General features: G+C 36.0%; 2 protein-coding genes across 2 annotated transcripts; one reads left to right on the forward strand and one right to left on the reverse strand.

Annotated features, from left to right (window-relative positions):
• Positions 1-1,168: 1,168 nt before the first annotated feature.
• On the forward strand, positions 1,169-2,546 carry LOC125861018 (peroxidase 66). Its single transcript, XM_049541103.1, has 3 exons — positions 1,169-1,443; positions 1,538-1,726; positions 1,904-2,546. The coding sequence occupies exons 1-3, from the start codon at positions 1,243-1,245 to the stop codon at positions 2,465-2,467; spliced, it is 954 nt and encodes a 317-aa protein (XP_049397060.1). The 5' UTR covers positions 1,169-1,242; the 3' UTR covers positions 2,468-2,546.
• Positions 2,547-3,251: 705 nt separating this feature from the next.
• On the reverse strand, positions 3,252-7,479 carry LOC125861024 (uncharacterized). Its single transcript, XM_049541111.1, has 4 exons — positions 7,317-7,479; positions 6,038-6,285; positions 3,890-4,100; positions 3,252-3,613 (listed from the first exon to the last, which is right to left on the reverse strand). Exons 1-4 carry the CDS (start codon positions 7,452-7,454, stop codon positions 3,491-3,493), a joined length of 720 nt encoding a protein of 239 aa, XP_049397068.1. The 5' UTR covers positions 7,455-7,479; the 3' UTR covers positions 3,252-3,490.
• Positions 7,480-21,500: the final 14,021 nt, after the last annotated feature.

Raw genomic sequence — 21,500 nt, forward strand, 5'->3', positions numbered from 1 at the left:
ATATATATATTTTTTTTTTATTTTATTTTTTACATTTGATATGATTATGCTTATTCTAAATTTACAAAATCTAAATTCCAAATTCGCATCGTAACTACGGAGTTACTATGCAGGGAAAACATATTGCATATATCAGATGATCATCAGTTCAACAAGTCCCGTCTTTAACAAGCATGCATGCAAGGTAACTTCCAGCGCATCATTATTAGTTTGCCTCGTTTAATATGTCAATACATTTATTTAATAGAGGTGGTGATGGGAAACCAGACTTAAAAAAAACACACATGAATGACAATGTGAAATCCACTCTTCACACACCCTCCCACGCCAAGACCGGACATTTGGTGCGTGAACAATTATATTTTGATATATGANGTGAACTATTTATATATGTACAAAAAGAAAAAGATTTTTTTTTCTTTTACATTTGATATGATTATGCTTATTCTAAATTTACAAAATCTAAATTCCGAATTCACATCGTAACTACGGAGTTACTATGCAGGGAAAACATATTGCATATATCAGCTGATCATCAGTTCAACAAGTCCCGTCTTTAACAAGCATGCATGCAAGGCAACTTCCAGCGCATCATTATTAGTTTGCCTCGTTTAATATGTCAATACATTTATTTAATAGAGGTGGTGATGGGAAACCAGACTTAAAAAAACACACATGAATGACAATGTGAGATCCACTCTTCACACACCCTCCCACGCCAAGACCGGACATCTGGTGTGTGGACAATTATATTTGATATATGAGAGTCCAATATCATGTTAAAGAAATGAATTTTGAGTCAAATGGTAAGGATTACCCAAGCTAACCATATTAAAAGGACCACTCATCTCTTGAAGGGCGATGTAGACTCTTTATCATCACAGTGAAATAAAAGCAGATATATGTGAAAGAAAAGAAATTTGTACTAGTAAAAGAATGTACTATTCTTGGAGTTGTTGTTAGTAATGTTGTTGATCGTACAAGCTAAAAAGCATCGCTGGAAATGCTTAGTCTCAAAGCACAAAATAAGCTTCAAATTTCCCAAGGCTTCCCTCTTTTTACTAATTGAGTGACTTGAAAGTACATATTAATATCTCCATGCACCAAACACCAAAAATACTATTTGTTTATTTGATCATTCCATGCTATATATACCCAAAATCCTGTTGCACAATCATCTCATCTTCCTTTCAAGTTGCAATTAATTAATTAAATCCTTAGATACCAGTTTAAGCATAATTGATGGCTCCTTTTTCTACAATCTTTTTTCTTATTTTGTTAATAGTCCCTCTATGCAGTGCAACTCTTGGAGTTCAATACTATGATCAAACATGTCCTCATGCTGAAGATATTATTTATCAAACAATTCGCAATGCTTCGTTTTTTGATCCTAAAGTCCCAGCACGTATTCTCAGGATGTTCTTCCATGATTGTTTCATTAGAGTATGTATTAATTGTGTGCATAATGCAAGTCATTATATTATAGATGCATGCAAGAGATGGAAATTGAAACTGTTTTGTTAATGATTATTCACAGGGATGTGATGCATCAGTTCTACTGGATTCAACACCAGAAAACAAAGCAGAGAAAGATGGTCCGCCTAACCTCTCTCTTGGAGCTTTCTATGTGATTGATGCTGTCAAAACAAACCTCGAAAAGGCTTGCCCAGCAACTGTTTCTTGTGCTGACATAGTTGCCATCGCAGCTAGAGATGTCGTGGCCATGGTACTACTTCATCATCCTCCCTACTAAATTGTTAATTCACGAGCAGTAAATAACACTATATGACCAGTTAAAATATACTACTAGCTAGCAAGGCGTTGTCAGTGTATATAAGTTAAATTCACTGATTAAACTGTAATCATAAGCTCATAAATACTTCATGTCTGATCAATTTTGTAGTCTGGAGGTCCATACTGGAATGTACTAAAAGGAAGAAAAGATGGAAGGGTGTCAAGGGCCAATGAGACAGTAAACTTACCTGCTCCATCCTTCAACACAAGCCAACTCATTCAGAGCTTTGCCAACAGGGGATTGGGAGTGAAAGATTTGGTTGCTCTTTCTGGTGGACACACACTTGGATTCTCACACTGCTCTTCATTTGAAGGCAGACTTCATAACTTCAGCTCAGTGCACGACACTGACCCGAGCTTGAACGCAGTATTTGCACAGAGCTTAAAGCAGAAATGCCCGAAACCCAACAGTGATCGCAATGCAGGACAATTATTGGACCCAACTTCATCAGTATTTGACAACAACTATTACAAGCAAATTATTTCAGGCAAAGGTGTTTTTGCATCAGACCAGAGTTTGTTGAATGACTACAGGACTGGATTGATTGTTAAGGCATTTGCCAATGACCAAACTGTGTTCTTCAGGGAATTTGCTGCTTCAATGATCAAGCTTGGAAATGTTGGTGTCCTTGAAAATGCAGAAGTTAGACTCAACTGCAGAGCTGTGAACTGAGAAATGAGTGTGTTTGTACCTATGTTTGTTCTTTTTGCTGTCTAATAACTGAGGCTTAATGAAATACTAGTATGAAATATCTATGCACCTTGATTATTCCCTTGTAAGGTGAAGAGGTAGCAGAGGAAGAATAATATCATCAATGTTGCTTGTTGTTCATAATCTATCCTCTAAATTGTATTCACCGTACGCATACAGTTTCTTTCAAATATTCTGTCATAAAAATTGAGATATAATACAAGCTCGTAGATTCTAAGATGGGGTAGGTCTCCACATATCAATGTTCCACCTACAAATATTAGCTTCTTCTTAAGTATCTCAATAGATTGCAATAGAGACATTAATTTTACTCTATGACTACTACAACTACACACCTAGTGTAATCCCACAAATGGAGTCTAGGAAGGATAAAATGTTAATAGACTTTACCCCTACCTTGGGAGGTAGAGAGGCTGTTTCCGACTAAGTTGCACAAACTCTTCACTTGCGATGTCGCACCAATGTCGGATTCACCAAAAACACACTAATTTTGGAGAATCCGACACAAACAGTTCGAGCAACATACGCTCTCGATAGACTCTCGGCTCAAGTAAAAGCATTTCACAGCAGTTCAATCGAGAAAAACAATAATTGTGCTCTATGATTGACAGTGCCAATTACGTAAGAAGCAACCAACTCAACTCCCTCCAAACAACAAAATTATAAAGGAAAAAATATCAGACATCCCACCTTTACCTGTGAATATTAATGAAAGTAATCCTATCACCAGTCCAGACTCATGAAAATGAAAGATTCAATGTTTAATCCAAGTGCTTTTTCCAGTGTGATACAGAAGTATAACTGAAATTCTTTACAGGGCAACGCCAGAAGCAAAAAGATTTATGGCAGAATACAGCAGTAGTTTGACATAAAATGAAGTTAGAAATAGAAGTAGGTGAATTACAACAAGTTGAAGAGATTTTGTGCTCACTAACTCAACGGAGTTTAGAAATCAAATATGATTCATTTAGGCTTAGCATTTGTTCAAGCAAATACAACATCAGATCGTAATATATATTTGATACCCTTAGTGACATTCCGAGCTTCATGCAACATACATTTATCCCCGTGAATGTGAACAAGAGCCATTCCTTCGGTCGGAGGTACCTATACAATGTTAAATATAAATAGCATAACAAAATCAGATTTTTACTCAAGAAAAGCATGCCATTATTCTCTAATTGATGCCACATTATGCAGTTTACAATAGGATATATAGCATAACAAATCATGATTGATTGATTGCCTTCTATGGAGGTAACTGAAATATGAAGAAACACATCTAAAATAAGTAATACATGTCTACATGTGTGAAGGGCAATCGGGAATGGGAACATTGAAGAAAGAGTGGGAGTGGCATTTCTGAAAAGGGGAGAATAGTACCTCGGCAACCAAAGCGTTTCTTGGACCGTAAAAGACAGTTTCCCCTCCAACAAGGCTCTCAGACAATGAATGCTGAGAATCTTTATCAACTTTGGTTTTGGATTTGGGACCACCACTTAAATATATTAACAAAGTGTAGTGTGTGCGCTTCCCTTCTCCAATGTCAACACTTTCATCAATATGCCGTCCAAATCTCTGACCAGCCTTGTACCTAGAGAGCAACAACAGTTACTTGATGAGGACCAAACATTTGTTATAATGTCCACCTTACCATGTACTCAGGAAAAGGAAATGAGAATCACAAATGTGGAGAAAAGGAAAAGAAATGGCTGCGAAGGCCCTGACACCAGAGGGAAAACTAAGAGAATGTTTCAAACAAGCGACACTAATAGTATACAAAAGTTTATTAAACAGATAGCAACTAATTGTTATGTTAGACATCATCAAACCATATATAATTGAAGTATATAATTTGATAACTAATATAAAGAGAATAGTGCTGTGAAGGCCCTTAACTATTTAATTTGTGGATATTTTAACTCAACAATATTTTGTGGCAATTATTGTAAAGTGTCAACTTTACATAACATAGTAAATTTCTCCTTCTGTCATCTTTCATTAATTATACAGTTACTTTACACAATTTCTTCCTCACAGCACAACACCAGTGCACCAACCCTCTTCCTACTTCTTTCTTCCTCCTTGCCCCAACAGCTCCCTCAAACACCACAGCACTGGTTGCAACTTCTTGCTGCTACTTTTATCATCCCTTTCTTACTTACTGCTTTATTCCTTGTTATTTTCTTATTCATTCCAAATTCCACTTTCAAATATCATGTATTTCATTTCAGCAGCTCCAACCAAAAGTTGAATCTTGTAAAGAATGTATTACTTTGTATGCCACATTTTCTTCCAGCACAGCAGAATAGATACCCCAAGGTTTGCTTGTCTTCCTAGCTATATCTATGCTACTGATTGTTTGAGAAAACTTAAATTGGTTGTGAGTTTATAAACTGTTTTGGGAATCAAATCTGGTTTTTCTTCGTGTGGTTTCTTCTTCTTTTTTCTTTTGAACTTTTGGTTAGCACTGAAGTCTGAATTCATTTCAAACAAGCAACCAAGGGAAAGGGTAGGGGCTGCTGGGATGAAGAGAAAATAAAGTACAGATGCTGACAAGAAAAAGAAGGAAAGAGAAAACAATAAAAAGGAAAGGAAGAAGAGAAGAAGTTGGGGATGGGGAGTTAGTTGGAGGAGGAAGTTGCTACTGGAGGAATTGGGTGGGATGGGTAGCAATTGGGCGTGGAGGAAGAAAAAAGCAAACAAACAACGGTGAAGTAAGAGGAGTGAGGTGACACAGTGTTGTGCCAAACTGCCACTGAAGAAACAAAAAACAGTAAAGAGTCCATATTATACCCCAAGAGCCTAACAGTCCATTAATGAAAACTGAAGTAAGGGCAAGTGGTTACATTTGAAAAGTTGAAGGGGTCAATTTGCCACAAAGAAAATGCTAAGAGGGTAAACTGCAACAAGTTAAATAGTTAAAGGCTACACCGCTTTTCTTGATACAAATAGTGTTACCTCAAAAACATTCATGTGATTGCTACTATTTCAGATTAGGAAAGGGAATGGTAAGTTGACAAGCATTTTGTACATAACAGTCAAAGCAGTTTAGACATTTCGTTGAAATTACTGGAAAGAAAACAGAAACAAGATGGATGTACTTGGTTAGAAGGTAAAAAGCACGATTCATAAAACTGGAAGGAGTTCCCAATCTATTTGATATCATAAGCTTCAAACAGTCACCTACATGTTGACTACCTCATGACCTTTCAAAGCAAGAAACTATCAATACTTCCCCAGAAAACCAGGAAAAATCAGCATTCAATTTGTTATTTATCTGCTGCCATATGGTATTTTGGATATTCACTATCTCGTCCTGCATCTGATGATCGCTACCACCACCATGTAGGTAAATGACATGGTTGATTATGACCTGTTCAATCTAGTCAATGTCTATCAAACTCAATAAAGTATATTTCTTAAATATGCCACATTTTATCCAAATAAGTAAGTTTACCACACAGCAGGGCAAAGGATCACATATATGTCATAATAATATCACAGTTTAATGACGAAAATACACCTAACCTGTAAAATCTAATATTAGGGTTCAATCCAACAGCAACTTTGCCTCGAATTTTGATGTCAGAAAATAATTTGTTCAGTCCAGCTCTCCACATTGCATCTGCAAGATCAGGATCATGCATAGATACACGATCATTGTCTCTATAAGCTTCGCCATATGCAGGACCACGACTTCCTTGGTGAACAAACCCAATTGACTCTGCAGCTTTGACTAAAGCCTTTGATTCAGCTGGAGTAAGGAAATTCTCAACCTGAATAATATAAGCAAATAGAGGAATTATTAGAAGCCAATAATAGCTTCATCATTAAATTAAGGTCTTGTGATTTGACATCATGATTCAAGCAAAGATGAGAGATTCTTATTTCCTAATGTGATAGCAAAAAGGTGTCCGGTTCGACTCTTGTCAAATAGGCAAGTTGGTTGATTTTATCTACGATATATTCTCCTACAGTTTCTCTGTTCCGATAATCACATCAAGAATAAATCCTAATCGTAGCTCATAAGAGATGTTCATTATTTTTGTTATTTTGATTGAACATGGTGAAAGTAGCAAACTTTAATTGTTTATAGTAGGGTAGGAGGTCCTTCAACAACAAAACACTCTCTCAACTCAATTTATTTGATAAACTTCTTATTAAGATTTCTCAGATTGTCAAACCTACGAAACAACAATGATCAAAGGTGGAATCATCCAAACTAACTGAAAATTCTTACAAGTGACACACACCTGTATCCTTCAACAATTTTAAGCAACCTTCTGGCTTCACATAAACATTGTAAGCTAATTCAGTAGCTACACAATCTTATTACTTATCCCCCTGCCCCCTGAACTATGAACTTCCTTGTTTTGGAGAAACTCATTATCAATTTAGCAAACCCAACTACATAACAACAATAGAAGTAACGAGCTTCTCGAATATAAACATGAAACAATAAATCCAACCTGATTTAAACTTTAATTCATAATCATTTAAACAAAAAAACATCAGTGATTCTAATGCATGACACAATTGCTAAATCAACAAACAGAGCAGTAGTAATTAAGCTCAAATCACTCACAATTATGACAAATGTATCAAAATCTCAAGTTATAGGGGTTATGCTTGAATTATTTAAACAACGAGTTTCATGATTTGCCTAAGCTTCATATCATTAACAGCATGTCCCGTCAAAAGAAAACCAATATTAAGAAGATAACAAACAATCGAAAATTAGTGGAAAATTTAGGCGAAAACACAAGAACAAATTTTAGTGTAAAAAGGGGAAAGAATGAATCCGTACGGTAATGAGATCGTTATCTTTGAGGCGATTGACCTCAAGGTTTAATTTGAGTTTGATTGATGGCCACCCAGATTCTCTTCTCTCCTTCTTCCCGTCATATTTTCCTTCTTTCCTTCTTTCTGCCATTTTTCTCTTCATTCACACCTTTTTTCCCTTTCATATATTTTCCTCTGCCTTTTATTAAAATTACTTTCTGCAAAAGTATGATATTTTTGGTGGGTTTAAAAGTTTCTTGGGCCGCGATGACATGTTTACTGGGCTTGGTATCTCTATTGAAAAGGCCTAACAATTTGGACCGCGAAACCGATTAAACAAGGTACCGGATAAATTGACATGGTTTTATAGTGAGCAAACAACACAAATTTCACTAATTTAGAGTCTAATTACGTGTCTTCATTTTAATTTTTGAAATTATCTTTTGTATTATATTTATTTCGTCAGATACATGTACTTGGCACACTCAAATACATATGGATCAAATTAGGTGTAATTTGTTCTAGATATTTTAACACTATATTCAACCGCCGTTCACATATATCTAGGATATGTAACTCTATTCTCTTGCTCGTCTCTTTTCATATGTATCTATTTCTAAATGTATTTGGAATGTATCTAGTACTTTAGGTATATATATTTGAGATACACTAACTCTCTCGGTCACTTCTCCTCTATCTCACTCGCCTCTCTCCCATCGTATCTGTATTTCAAAATATATTTAGTATAAAAAATACACATATTTGACTTGAAATTTAAAGAAAGGGTGTATTTGACTTTAAATAGTATAGAATTACTAATTAGTGAGACTTTGATTATTTCAAATTACAAAGTAAATTAGTAATTATAATAGAAATAATTGTGTAAGATGGTTTTTTCTTTATCAATTAAGAGAGAGAATTTGCATCTATTGCCCGATTTGAAAAAATTGGCACAAAATAGTTATATATATATATATATATATATATTACTTCGGCTAATAAAAGTAGCAAATAATGACCCATAAATTTTTTGTATATGGTTAGTTTTTTCCAAATCCGTCCAAAATTTTTATTCTTTTATTTTCCATCGCTCAACCTAAAGTCTTTGTTCTTTCTTCTTTTCTCCTAAGATATCTCTTCTTAGGAAAAATCTCTTCTTTCTTTCTTTCATCTCTCCTCCTAAAATCTCTCTTTTCTCTACTTTTCATACTAAATATAACATATAATCCGTAAATCTCTCAAATAATCTCTGCAATGTTCATATTTTGATTGAAAATTTTCAAAAAAAATCTAAGGCTTTTCTATGATGTATCGGTATTAGACAACATATTTGATATTTTTAACTATGAATAATTGTTAGTTTTTAAACAACGATAGTTTTTTTATAATATTCTTTTTATTATATTAGACAGAAAATCACTTAAAACGGAAAAGGAAGCAAAATGAAGCTAACGACAGGACTGACAAACAATCACACCTTCGACGAGCCATCAATTTCGCATTGGTATATTTCCCAATTGATGAGATAATTTTAACAATTCCATCCTCCATACTAAACAACTTATAAGAAATTATAATTAAAAAGGTATTTTGAACAATTTCATCTTGTTCTCTTTTCAATAACTACACTTTTTTTTAAGAATAAGAAACTAATATTATTTCAAGGACGAAATTTTCAACCGGAGATAAGTGGGGTGAAATTGCACGGGGTTGGAAATAGAGAGCATGATGAACTATTACCTAATATAAGGATGAAATGAATAAAAAGAATTAATTTTATCTTGATTTCATAAAATGACAAACATTCCTTTCGTTTCATTTTACTAAATTCATATTTGTAACATGGCTTCTAAAATTAAGATATATTTAACAAAACTAATTTTTTTAAAAAAAATCACCAGCGCCGTGAGGTTCAAAATTAATAATTAAAAAAATAATTAAGAATCACCACCTAATTTTAAAGCTTTTCTAAAATTAGCATATTAATTATTTAACAAAAATAATCCAAGAACCCAATCAATTCTAACTAAAAGGTCGTTTGGTTTAAATCAGTATTTTAAAAGGTAGAGGCGTGAGACAAGACATTTTATGCAGTACGGGGTGAGACGTAAGCCTCGAAATACGGGACGTAAGTCATATAGATCTACCGGGAGTAGTCTCATGTATATTTAATTTTATTACTAAAAAATATAAGCAAAAGTAAAACTTTTAATTATTTTACTAATAAATTTTAATAAATAACCTATAATGTATAGAAAAAAATATTATGATTTTTATTTGAGAAAGGTATAAATAACCATGAAGAAATAAAGTATTACAATTACTATTTGAGAAATATCATTACATAATAATAAAATATATGATTTAAAACAAAAAAAAGGTTAACCCCCACCCCAAAAAAAAAAATGCACGGGGCTTACATTTTTACGCTTGGAGCTTACGCCTCAAATTCTAGGACATACACCCTATGGATCTACGTCTTCAATTTGCGGCCAGGAACGGCTTTAGCACATCCCGCGTCGAGACTCGCCCCAAAAAAAACATTTTTGAAAACACTAGTTTGAATACAAGTTATGCTAGAATTAGTTATCCTAACATTATTTCTTATTGATCGTTTGGTTTGTTGTACTAAAAATAATAACCATCACATACTTCTTAAAAATAAGTGGTTTGATTACAAAAATACCTTCTTATTTAGTTTTTTGTATATATATTTCTTATAGAGTTTTAGTTATTCATTCTTAAAACAAATCTCCACCTTAATTATTTTTATGTATGAATTTTCTTTGTGTTCAATTATGTGCCAATTTTGGAGGCGTCAATACTCCACGCTAAAGGAAACATATGATGTGATCAGATCAGAAAACTCTTTTACATACACATTTACTATAAAGATGAAGCAACTTATGACTTAAATTTTAGTTGTGAATAATCAGAAATATAGGAGAGTTTGGCCTCAAACAATAACAATCAGTACAACAACAGTAAATTGGCTTAAAATGCATTTGTACGATTTAAATGAAATACGTGCTTAGTGCTTAATCTATCTTCTTCTCAACAGAAACGTAAAATGGACAGCAACATAGAGGAACTCAAGATTTTCCATCCAAAATCACTATATTTATATGACAATACCATATGTCCAAATTGAACAAATGATTAACTTCAATACAATTTGAGTCTTGGGTAAACAAAAGTTGAAACACTCGCCCATTTTCCATCTTAATAGTGGTGTATATATTGGGTGATTGGCATTTTCTTCACAACGAACTAGCAAAAGCACGAATAGGTAAAGTGGTTCTTTTTTGAGACGTAATGAGATATGTACTTTGTTTAAAAAACAGAGAACCAAAAATATCAACAAGAACTAGTATTAAAGGATGGGTTTGAAGGATAGTTTTGTCATTTAATAAGTTTATTCCATGACAAATTATTATAAGACTATTATTATACCACTTCTTGGGAGGAATAACTTATTCCGATTCTATTTATTAATTCCGGAATAAACTATTTCAAACTTTCCAACCAAACACTAAATTAAGTACCAGTAAATATTTATTCCAAATAACATTTTTTTGGAAATAGCATCGGAATAAAATAAAACAAAATACGAAAAAACAGTCCAATAGTTTGAACAAGAAATAAGAGAATGCAACAAATGCATTATACTTACTGGAGAACAAACAAATGATCGTAACTAGTGCGAGGATAAAGCAGCAGCAATGACGCTTTGGCTGTTTTTGCCAGAGCTAGTTCGAATAGGGGTTCGCTGGTTGGGAGGCATTCAAAGCTTTGAGTTTTGATTTACCGAAGATTGAAGGTAACAAGGTGAAGGGAGAAGGTTGTTAGGTTGGCTGTTGTTCGTCGCCAGAGCACGAAGCATGGAGCTTGCTAGAAAAATTGTAAAAAGTTCTAGATGATTTTGATGGAATCAAAATTAACCTTCATTGAATCTCAAAACTCACATTATACTTCTACAAAATAATAATATTTTATTGTCCCATCTGTATTATAATATAGTAAGGATGTATTGTTTGTTGTCATCATAACGGTTTTTAGTTGCTCTGTTGTTTAAAATCTTACTTTTAATTCTGTTGTTCATAGTTTTTTCCTTCACCAATAAATAGTGTAGTATTTGTTGGTTGTAGTTATTTATTTTTACTTTAAATAGGGGTTGGAGTGGTGAAGTGATGGAAAATTCAAAACTCATTATTTGTTGGATTATTATTCCATATAAATTTATTTTATTGACAATCCACAAATTTAAAATACTAAATTCACTTTTTCTGAGCTTTACTTGTTGGGGAAGAAGGGTTTTGGTTAGTTGCTCCAGTGGAGCTAGAAATGAGGGGTCTGGTTCGATGCTAGTGCCAGTAGCAAGGGTAACTGGTTTATGGTTGATCAGAGCTCAAGAGAGTTTTTAAAAATCTGAAAATCGCACCAAAATTCTAAAAAATATCCACCATTATTTACTTAATGACTAAGAAATTACTTAAATAGTCAATTAAAAGTTAGTCAACCAAACAAAATCATTTGATTGACCACAATTCTAAAAATAACTAATTCTATAAAAAACATAGGTTATCTGTTGATCAGTTTAGGAGATTGAACAAGCTGTATGGTGTGAGTTAGCTAGAGTTGTTAGAAAGGTTCTAGAAGCTTCTATAGTTAGTTATGAAAATAGTTACAATACTACAATATATTAATAGATATTGAACTACAATGTAAAGGCAAACTTTTCAATGTAACAAAATATTCATTGATTTCAATACAATGCTCTCTTCTGTTCTGTTCTGTTCTGTTCTTCTCTCTGCAATTCTGCATAATCTCAACCTCCATTAATGGAGTTTTCATGGTATCAGAGCCCTTGATCAAAGACTAGTTCCGCTGTAAATCTTACCACTGGATGCTCAGAGTTCATCCTTGTTCAAAGGTGACTCAAAAGGAAGCATCAAAGGTCAAATTCAGCTACAATCTAGATTCTACAAATGACAATTGATTCAACTACTGAAGGTACAAGTGTTGGAATTACAACCATGGCATCATTTCCAGTAATCGACCATAATCACCCCCTGTTTCTTCAACACACAGACACTCCAGGTAGCTCTCTGATCTCTCTTCAATTAACTGGATCTGAGAACTATGCACTGTGGAGTAGATCATTTAGGATTGGACTTGTAGGACGTAGCAAATTAGGATTTATTGATGGACGATTTCCTAAATCTATGTTCGAACCAGTGCTACATGATCAGTGGGAAAAATGTAATGCTGTAGTTTTATCTTGGATAATGAATGTTGTTCGACCTGTACTTCTAAGTTCAGTTGTCTATGTATTTGATGCTCGAAAGGTATGGATGGATCTGAGAGAAAGGTTCGATACTGTAAACGGATCTAGGATATTTCATTTACACAGAGAGATTCACACTCTTACTCAAGGAACAATGCCAATTGCTGACTATTTTTCCAAACTAAGAGATCTCTGGGATGAGTATGATGCTCTCATGCCCTGTCCTTCATGTCCTTGTCCAGAATCAAGGAAGTTTGGTGAACATTGTGAGTATCATAGACTTCTTCAGTTCTTTATGGGTCTAAATGAATCCTATTCACCACCTAGAAGTCAAATCCTCATGATGAGTCCTATTCCTACCTTAAACAAAGCATATGTTCTTCTTATGGACCAAGAGTGTTAGAGAAGTCTAATGAATTCTAATTCAATTAACTCAGGACCTGGTGCAATTGAAGGCACAGTCATGTATAGTAATAGGAATTCAAACTCTTACACAAGTTCAAGTAACTTCAAAGGAGGCAGTTCTGGTGGAGGTTCTAGTAATATCTCAGGTGCAGGTTTATCTGGTAGTTACAACAGTAGTGGTGCAAGTTCATTTGGTAGTTACAAGAATAAGAGGCATTTATTGGAATGTGATCACTGTGGTTGCAGGGGTCACTCTAAGGAACAATGCTACAAAATTGTTGGATATCCAACTGATTTTAAGTCAAAGAGGAAAGGCCAGGCTATTGGAGCTTATGCTAATCAGGTTGATACACCTCTTAACATTGAGTCAAGAGTTTCTTCTTCTGCAACTCAACCTTCTGGAGGATTTATCACGCAGGACCAGTATCAACAAATTCTCCAGATATTGTCCAAGAATGGAGCTGATAGCATAGTAGAATCTTCAGCCAAGGTGGCCTATGTAGATGCAGGTATACATACTTCTGCTCTCTTGTGTTCATATGATACAGGTGAATGGGTGGTAGACACTGGATCTACTCATCACATCACCTCAAATCTTGACACATTAGACACTAGTACTGTATCTATTCCGGATGCACACAATAAGGTTTATTTGCCTAATGGTAACAGTACTGTTGTTTCTCATATTGGTAGTACATGCCTGTTTTCAAATCAGCATGTATCCAATATATTATATCTACCTGACTTCAGAGTTAACTTGATGTCAGTGTCCAAGATCACTAAGGAGCCTAATTGCATGGTAGCATTTTATCCTGACTTCTGTGTGTTTCAAGATCTCTCAAATGGTCAGGTGAAGGGGATTGGTAAGGAACAACATGGACTCTACATACTAAAAGGTGGACCAACTCAAGCTCCAAAGAAGCTGTTGAATAATAGTAGGAGTCTTACTAAGTCAGCTACTGTACCTGTTCCTTCTAACTCAGTTGATGTATGGCACAAGAGGTTAGGACATGCACCTCTTGACATAATAAAGAGACATGAGTGTCTTAGGTCTTTAGGAGGAAAATATCACTCTCATTGTACAATGTGCCTTGTTGCTAAGCACACAAAACTTCCATTTCCATTAAGCTCTACTATGTCTAGTTCTGTTTTTGAATTGTTGCACTGTGATATATGGGATCCCTACAGAGTTCCTACTTATAATGGCAAAAAGTTCTTTGTTACAGTTGTGGATGATTTTAGTAGATACACTTGGATTTTTTTGATAAATTCCAAAGCTGACACCATTGTTATTCTTAAACAATTCCTTACCCAAGTTAATAATGTGTTCTCCACAAGTGTTAAAACTTTGAGAACAGACAATGGCTCTGAGTTTTTGAGTCACAGCTTTCAGGTTGTTCTAAGTGACCTTGGTATTGTCCACCAATCCTCATGTGTGTATACTCCTCAACAGAATGGGGTAGTTGAGAGGAAACACAGGACCATTCTAAATATAGCTAGGGCCCTCAGATATCAGGCTCCTATCCCCCTCAAGTATTGGGGTGAATGTGTTTCTATTGCTGTCTATATTTTGAACAGACTTCCTTCAAAGTTACTGGGGTTTCAGACTCCATATGAGAAACTATATATGCATCCTGCATCATTGTCTCATCTCAGGGTGTTTGGGTGTTTGTGTTATGCTGCATGTCCTAGAGTATTGAGCAAATTCTCCTCTAGGGCCATTTCTGCTGTGTTTATGGGATACTCTTCAACTCAGAAAGGCTATATCTTATTTGATCTTCATGCTCATTCTTTTTTTGTAAGTAGACATGTGATCTTCGATGAACACATATTTCCTTTCAAGCATGCACAAGAATCCTCTGATCCTATATTTCAAGTTCTGGACATAGTGATACCCCCTGCTGACACTGTATGTGTCCCACAAACTGATGGTTGTCTCTGTAATGACCCTCCAGGTTATTTCTGTGTCATGCCTTCTATGTGTCGTTTAGAGCGTTCCTGTAGCGACCCCAAGTCATTTATGACTTGCTGGGACTGACAGTTCGGTCACCTGGTCGTTCGTTTGGTCTTGGTGCGAGTTTTTGTGTTTTGGAGCTTATGAACCTTGAACAATCATTTTCGATCAAAAGTTCAAGAATATGACATTGGAATCCAATTCTGACGATTCCATCAGCTCTGGAAGAGTCATTTTAGGCTAGTAGCATGGCCGACTTGACTCCCGAGGGTTTTGGTGTGAGTCGGTGCGATTAGGCGTTTTAACTTTAAGTTTAAGTCTAAGTTTGACTTTGGTCAACATTCTGAGTAAACGCGCTCAGATGAGAATTTCGTCAGTGCGGTTAGCTCCGGAATGTCGAGTTTGATCTAGATTGACCCTTCTTTTGTGTCCCGAGGTTTTCAATATCTTTTCGAGCCCTTTTGTGGGTTTTGACTGAAAATGGCCTTTGGAAGTGGGACTCACTTTTTATCGAGATGACCTTTGATGGAAATTTCGACTGCGCCGTTGAGTTTTAAATATCAAATTTGGTATGGTTGCATATCTCATTTGTGTGCACGGGGTTTCGAACGAGATCGGACACCCCGTCAGAGTTTTTAGTTGTTGGAAAACATGCAGAAAATCTGCTATTCGAAGTGCAGATTTTCAGCAACATTTCCCAAAAACTTAAACCCTCATAACTCTCTCATCTTTTGTCTGATTTAGGCGATTCGAAGTGCGGGAGCTCGTATTTTCGGTGGCTTCGTTGTAGGGTGTTCGAAAGTTGTTAGGTGCGCGTAGTTCAAGGTAATTTCGCGATAAAACTTGATTGCAGTACCTTTTTCGAGCCTTTATTTTTTGTATTATTGTTTTGGTCATATCTCACTCATTTTAGCTCGGTTTTGGGTGATTCTAAGTCCCACATGTTGAGAATTGTCGAGACTTCGTTGTAGAGTGTTCAAATAGTGATGGGCACCTTTCAATTTTAGTTTATTTCGAGTTTGGACTGCTGTTGCTTTCTTTTTTTAGTTGATTAAAGTGTGGTTTCTTGCTTGTTGGTTTTTGCTATGTTTTGAGCCTTGAATTATGCTTCATTTTGGGACATAAGTTTGTGGTGATGTTTAGGGTCTCTTGACGGAGTCAAATTTGGACAGTTCGGTGCGGGTCCCACGATTTCCGTTTTAACTCCAAAATTGACCCGTCTCCGTTTGTTGTGATTTTAGTGTCTAAACAACCGTACTAACGTTGTGACCCTATATTTGATAGAGTGACAGCGTTCAAAGGTCGTTCGGGAAGGAAAAGCTCCGGTAACGTGATTTGGAGAGCGTACAATCGACCTTAAGGTAGGCTACGACTTCCTTTTTTTTAGATTAAGCTTAATTGTGTAAAAACATGTCGATTGGAGTGAATTGGGGGTGGGTACTAGTTTACTACCTTACTTTGATTAGATACCTTATGTTAGGATTGATTGGCCACATTTCGGGTATAGTATCATGTTAACCGATTTAGTAGAGTTGCATGCTTACGTGCTAAATGCTATTGTATGCTTGTATGCTATGTATTGTATGCCTTGTTCATCCTTAACCGTAAGCATGATGTCCTTAGTCTAGGTTAGGCTAGCATTGCCTTAGACTTATGATCGTGTGGGCTGGATAGCCTTAACCTGCTACCGACGTCGTTCAGATGACTTAGCTCCTTGTAGACTGGAATAGCAGACTTGAGTTTGATAGTTTGAGCCTTAGATTAGGCGTTATTGCTACTTGCTGCACTTTTGTATCTTCTCCCTCTCATCCGACACATTCTCGGAGGTTTGGTGCATCACTCGAGGCGTGGGATTGAGATAGTATAGGCTTGGAGCCTTTTCTGTGATGTCTTAGAGTGGACAACGTTCCACGTTGGTTGTTGTTGGATTGAATCCTATTAGAGATACCATCACCCTCGGGGTCGTTCTTGCTAGCTAGGCTAGGAACGTATCTTTGGTTGGGTAGACTCGGTGATATCGGCGATCGCCCCCGGGCCTCTCTTTCTAGCTGGGCTGGGAGTGTGCTACTGGCTGGGTGTCCCCGAGTCGCTCTTTCTAGCTGGGCTGGGAGCTGACTGCATGGTAGGACGACTCGCGATATCTAGCTCACTCACCGGTCCCTCTTTCTAGCTGGGCTGGGAGTGGACTATTTGGTTGGGTGCCCCCTAGGGTCACTCTTTCTAGCTGGGCTGGGTGGAGTCTGATGAATTATCTTAGTTACTTTGGGCTAGGAGCCCGATTTTCTTCTTTCTCAGTAGGCTTAACTTTTCTGTGTACCTGTCGGGCTTATGGGGGTTCGGTCATGTTTTATTTAAGCGTGTGCTTTCTTTTCTTATCCATTTTGACCTCTCTGTGTCTAGATTCTATCCTTTCTTATTGTTTTTACCCTTTTTGCTCAGTCGGTCTATGATGCCCTACTGAGTACTTGTTGTGTTGGTACTTATGCTATGCTCTGCATCTATTTCGTGATGCAGGTCCCAGTACCAGTTACCAGCGGTGATTAGTTCCAACCTTCTTTTGCAGCTGTGATTCGGAGACGAGGGCGAGCACTTGGCGTTTTGGGGTTTGTTTAGTCTCCTTCTTCTGTTTTAGCTAGTCTTGTTGCCTTTGAGACACGCTTTGTTGTGGTCCACTTTTGGGACTTGTACTCTGTATTAGATAGCTCTGTACTAGTGACTTTCAGGTTCTGGGAGGGATTTCTGTATATATTTATTTTGGGTTGCTTCCGCCTTGTTATTCTTGTTTAGATTATTGTTTTCGCTAGTTTCTCCCCTTTCGCTCATTGCTTGATGTTCTAGGTTACGGGTTGGCTTACCTATTGGTAGGGTATAGTAGGTGCCATCATGACTCGAGAAATCGGATTGTGATAGTGTCCCACCAACTGATAGTTCTGTCCATATTGATCCTTGTCCAGTGTCTCCAGTTCAGTCACCACATGTTTCTCTACCTGTTCCCACCGGAAAATCTAACAGAACTAGCAAGACTCTTCTTTGGCTGCAAGATTTTGTTTCTCACCCCAAAGGCAATACATGTTCCTATCCTCTTGCTGATCAGCTTACCTATTCCCATCTCTCTCAGTCCTATCAACATGTCCTTCAAGCTTACTCAGCTTTGTGTGAGCCTGTGTCTTTTCAACAGGCTGTTGTTGATCCTGCTTGGGTCAAGGCAATGCAGTTGGAGATTGATGCATTAGAAAGTAATCATACATGGAGTATTGTGGATTTACCACCCAGTAAGAAGCCTATTGGCTGTAGGTGGATTTACAAAATCAAATACTTATCATCAGGAGGTGTGGAAAGGTTTAAAGCCAGGTTGGTTGCACAGGGGTTTAGTCAGAAGGAAGGTCTTGACTATGGTGAAACTTTTAGTCCTGTTGCTAGGATGGTGACTGTTATATCTACTGTGGCTCTTGTTGCATCTAGAGGTTGGTATATCTATCAATTGGATGTTCATAATGCTTTCCTAAATGGTGACCTTCTTGAGGAGGTCTATATGGTTATTCCTAGTGGGTTTGCTAGAGAGGGGGAGACTCACAAGGTCTGCAAACTACATAAGTCCTTATATGGACTTAAGCAGGCACTAAGGCAATGGAATATGAAGCTGACAGAAGCCTTGATAGATATGGGTTTCAAGCAAAGTCATTATGAATATTCATTATATACTAAGCACACTGACAATGATATTGTTGTGGTGTTGATTTATGTAGATGATCTACTTATAACTGGAAATAATCAACAGTTGTTATGCAACACTAGACTGGATATTCAGAAAAAATTCAAAATGAAAGACTTGGGTGAGTTAAAGTTCTTTTTGGGCATTGAGTTCTCAAGGTCCAACAAAGGCATACTTATGTCACAAAGAAAGTATGCTTTAGAATAGATATTTGAGTCTGGCCTAANTAAGCACACTGACAATGATATTGTTGTGGTGTTGGTTTATGTAGATGATCTACTTATAACTGGAAACAATCAACAGTTGTTATGCAACACTAGACTGGATATTCAAAAAAAATTCACAATGAAAGACTTGGGTGAGTTAAAGTTCTTTTTGGGCATTGAGTTCTCAAGGTCCAACAAAGGCATACTTATGTCACAAAGAAAGTATGCTTTAGAATAGATATTTGAGTCTGGCCTAAGGGGAGCAAAACCAGCCTGTACCCCTTTAGAGATGAATCAAAAGCTCAGATTAGTTCAATATGATGAACATATTATTGAAGGGATAGCTGGAGGAGATATCATACTAACTGACACTACAAAATATCAAAGACTGGTAGGAAGGCTCTTATATCTCACTATAACAAGACCAAGTATTTCTTTTTCAGTACAAGTCTTGAGCCAATTCATGCATTGTCCTAAACAGTCACATATGAATGCAATTCTTAGAATAGTTAGATACATTAAATAAGCACCTGGATTAGGCTTGTTAATGCCTGCAGGAGACACTTCTAAACTCACAACTTACTGTGACTATGACTGGGGATCATGTATGGAAACTAGAAGATCAGTTACAGGTTACTTGGTTAAATTTGGTGAAGGACTTATTTCTTGGAAATCAAAGAAACATGAGACAGTTTCAAGGAGCTCCGCTGAAGTTGAGTTCAGAAGCATGACAACATGTACAACTGAGATAACTTGGTTGATAGGACTATACAAAGAGTTGGGGGTCAAGGTAACAACACCAGCAAATATGATTTGTGATAGCAAAGCAGCCATCCAGATTGCAGCTAACCCCATCTTTCATGAAAGAACAAAACATTTTGATATTGATTGTCATTTTGTTCAAGAAAAAATTTGTCAAGGCATGCTGAAAACTCAACACATAAACACTAAGGACCAACTAGCTGATCTACTAACTAAAAGTCTGAGCAAGATACAACACACCAGTTTGTTGAGCAAATTTGGAATGAAGAATGTGTTTCAACCATAAAGCTTGNGTTGGTCAGTTTAGGAGATTGAACAAGCTGTATGGTGTGAGTTAGTTAGAGTTGTTAGAAAGGTTCTAGAAACTTCTATAGTTAGTTATGAAAGTAGTTACAATACTATAGTATATAAATAGATATTGAACTACAATGTAAAGGCTAACTTTTCAATGTAACAAAATATTCATTGATTTCAATACAATGCTCTCCTCTCTTCTGTTCTTCTCTCTGCAATTCTGCATATTCTCAACCTCCATTAATGGAGTTTTCATTATCAAAATCATGAGCTCAAAACCGTGGTCTAATTAAATATTTGTGTATAAATAATCATTTGTGTTAAAACATTGTACTAATAAAATGAATACAAATAAATTATAACAAATCATCAAATGAAAGTTGAGTTAATCAACTTTGTTTGTCTAGAATCCTAGCCAAACAAAATGACAATTGTTATGATTTATTCATATTTATTTTATTATTATTATTATTAGCACAATTTACTAATTTACAGAAACACAAATTAATATTGTAAACACATAATTAATTAGCTCATAGTATTAATAAACTCGTAGTTTTGGGCCAAATATTTTATAGAGAAGAGAAATTCTGAATTGCCTATTTAAACATTTTCTAGATCACAAAGTAAACAATAATAAGTAATTTTCAAAGTTATGATACGATTTTCAGATTATTTCTTTTCCCAAGGGATTTGTCTCCTTAATTATTTTCGACGAGCTCCTCATAGTTCCGCCAAACCAACAGTCCAGCTACCACAACCCAAACAAGCCCATCCTCCAATACCAATTCCAACAACAACCAACAAACCAACTGTCACAAACACAAAACCATCCCCACCTAATTCCATACCCTTCCAACCATCACCACCTTAAATAAACCACCATTGTTGTTTCCACAACACCAGAAAAAAAACCACGGCCAGCAAGCTATATAGTTCCAACAAACCAAACACAATCCTATTGTGGTTCTAGCAAAAGTCAGCCACCGGCGACCCAAAAATGAAATAAACTTTGAGCTTTGACTACCACGAAGCTGCGAGCAATAGCTTTGAACCAGAACCCCACCAGCGAACCTGCCATGCACACCAACTTCGACAAAACATGCAGGGTGTGTTTGGTATGAAGGAAAATATTTTTCATTTTTCTCATGTTTGGTTGGGTTAAATGTTTTGAAAAATATTTTCCAAATCAACTTATTTCCTCAAATTTAAGGAGAATGACTTCCCTTCAAAACTTAGGGAAAATATCTTCCAAAACTCTCTTCCAACTTCAAATTACAATATTTTTTTGTTGAAAAAATCAATTTATTTTGCCTCTACCCTCAAACCAGCCCCCCAACCACCACCCCTCGCCCCAAAAAAATTAAAAAATTTAAAGCTTGTTTTTAAATTCAATTTATTTACCCCACCCTCACCCTTACCCCTCCCAAAAAAATATTAAAAATTGTTTTAAAAGATATTTCTAATTTCAATTTTTTATTTTTTTACCTACTACCCTCGCCCCCCCCCCCTCAATCAATTTTTTTTTATTTTTAAAAAATATTTTCAACTTCAATTTTTTATTTTTTCATCCCGATCTTCAATCACCC

Source organism: Solanum stenotomum, chromosome 3, assembly GCF_019186545.1.
Source record: "Solanum stenotomum isolate F172 chromosome 3, ASM1918654v1, whole genome shotgun sequence".
Lineage (NCBI taxonomy): Eukaryota > Viridiplantae > Streptophyta > Magnoliopsida > Solanales > Solanaceae > Solanum > Solanum stenotomum.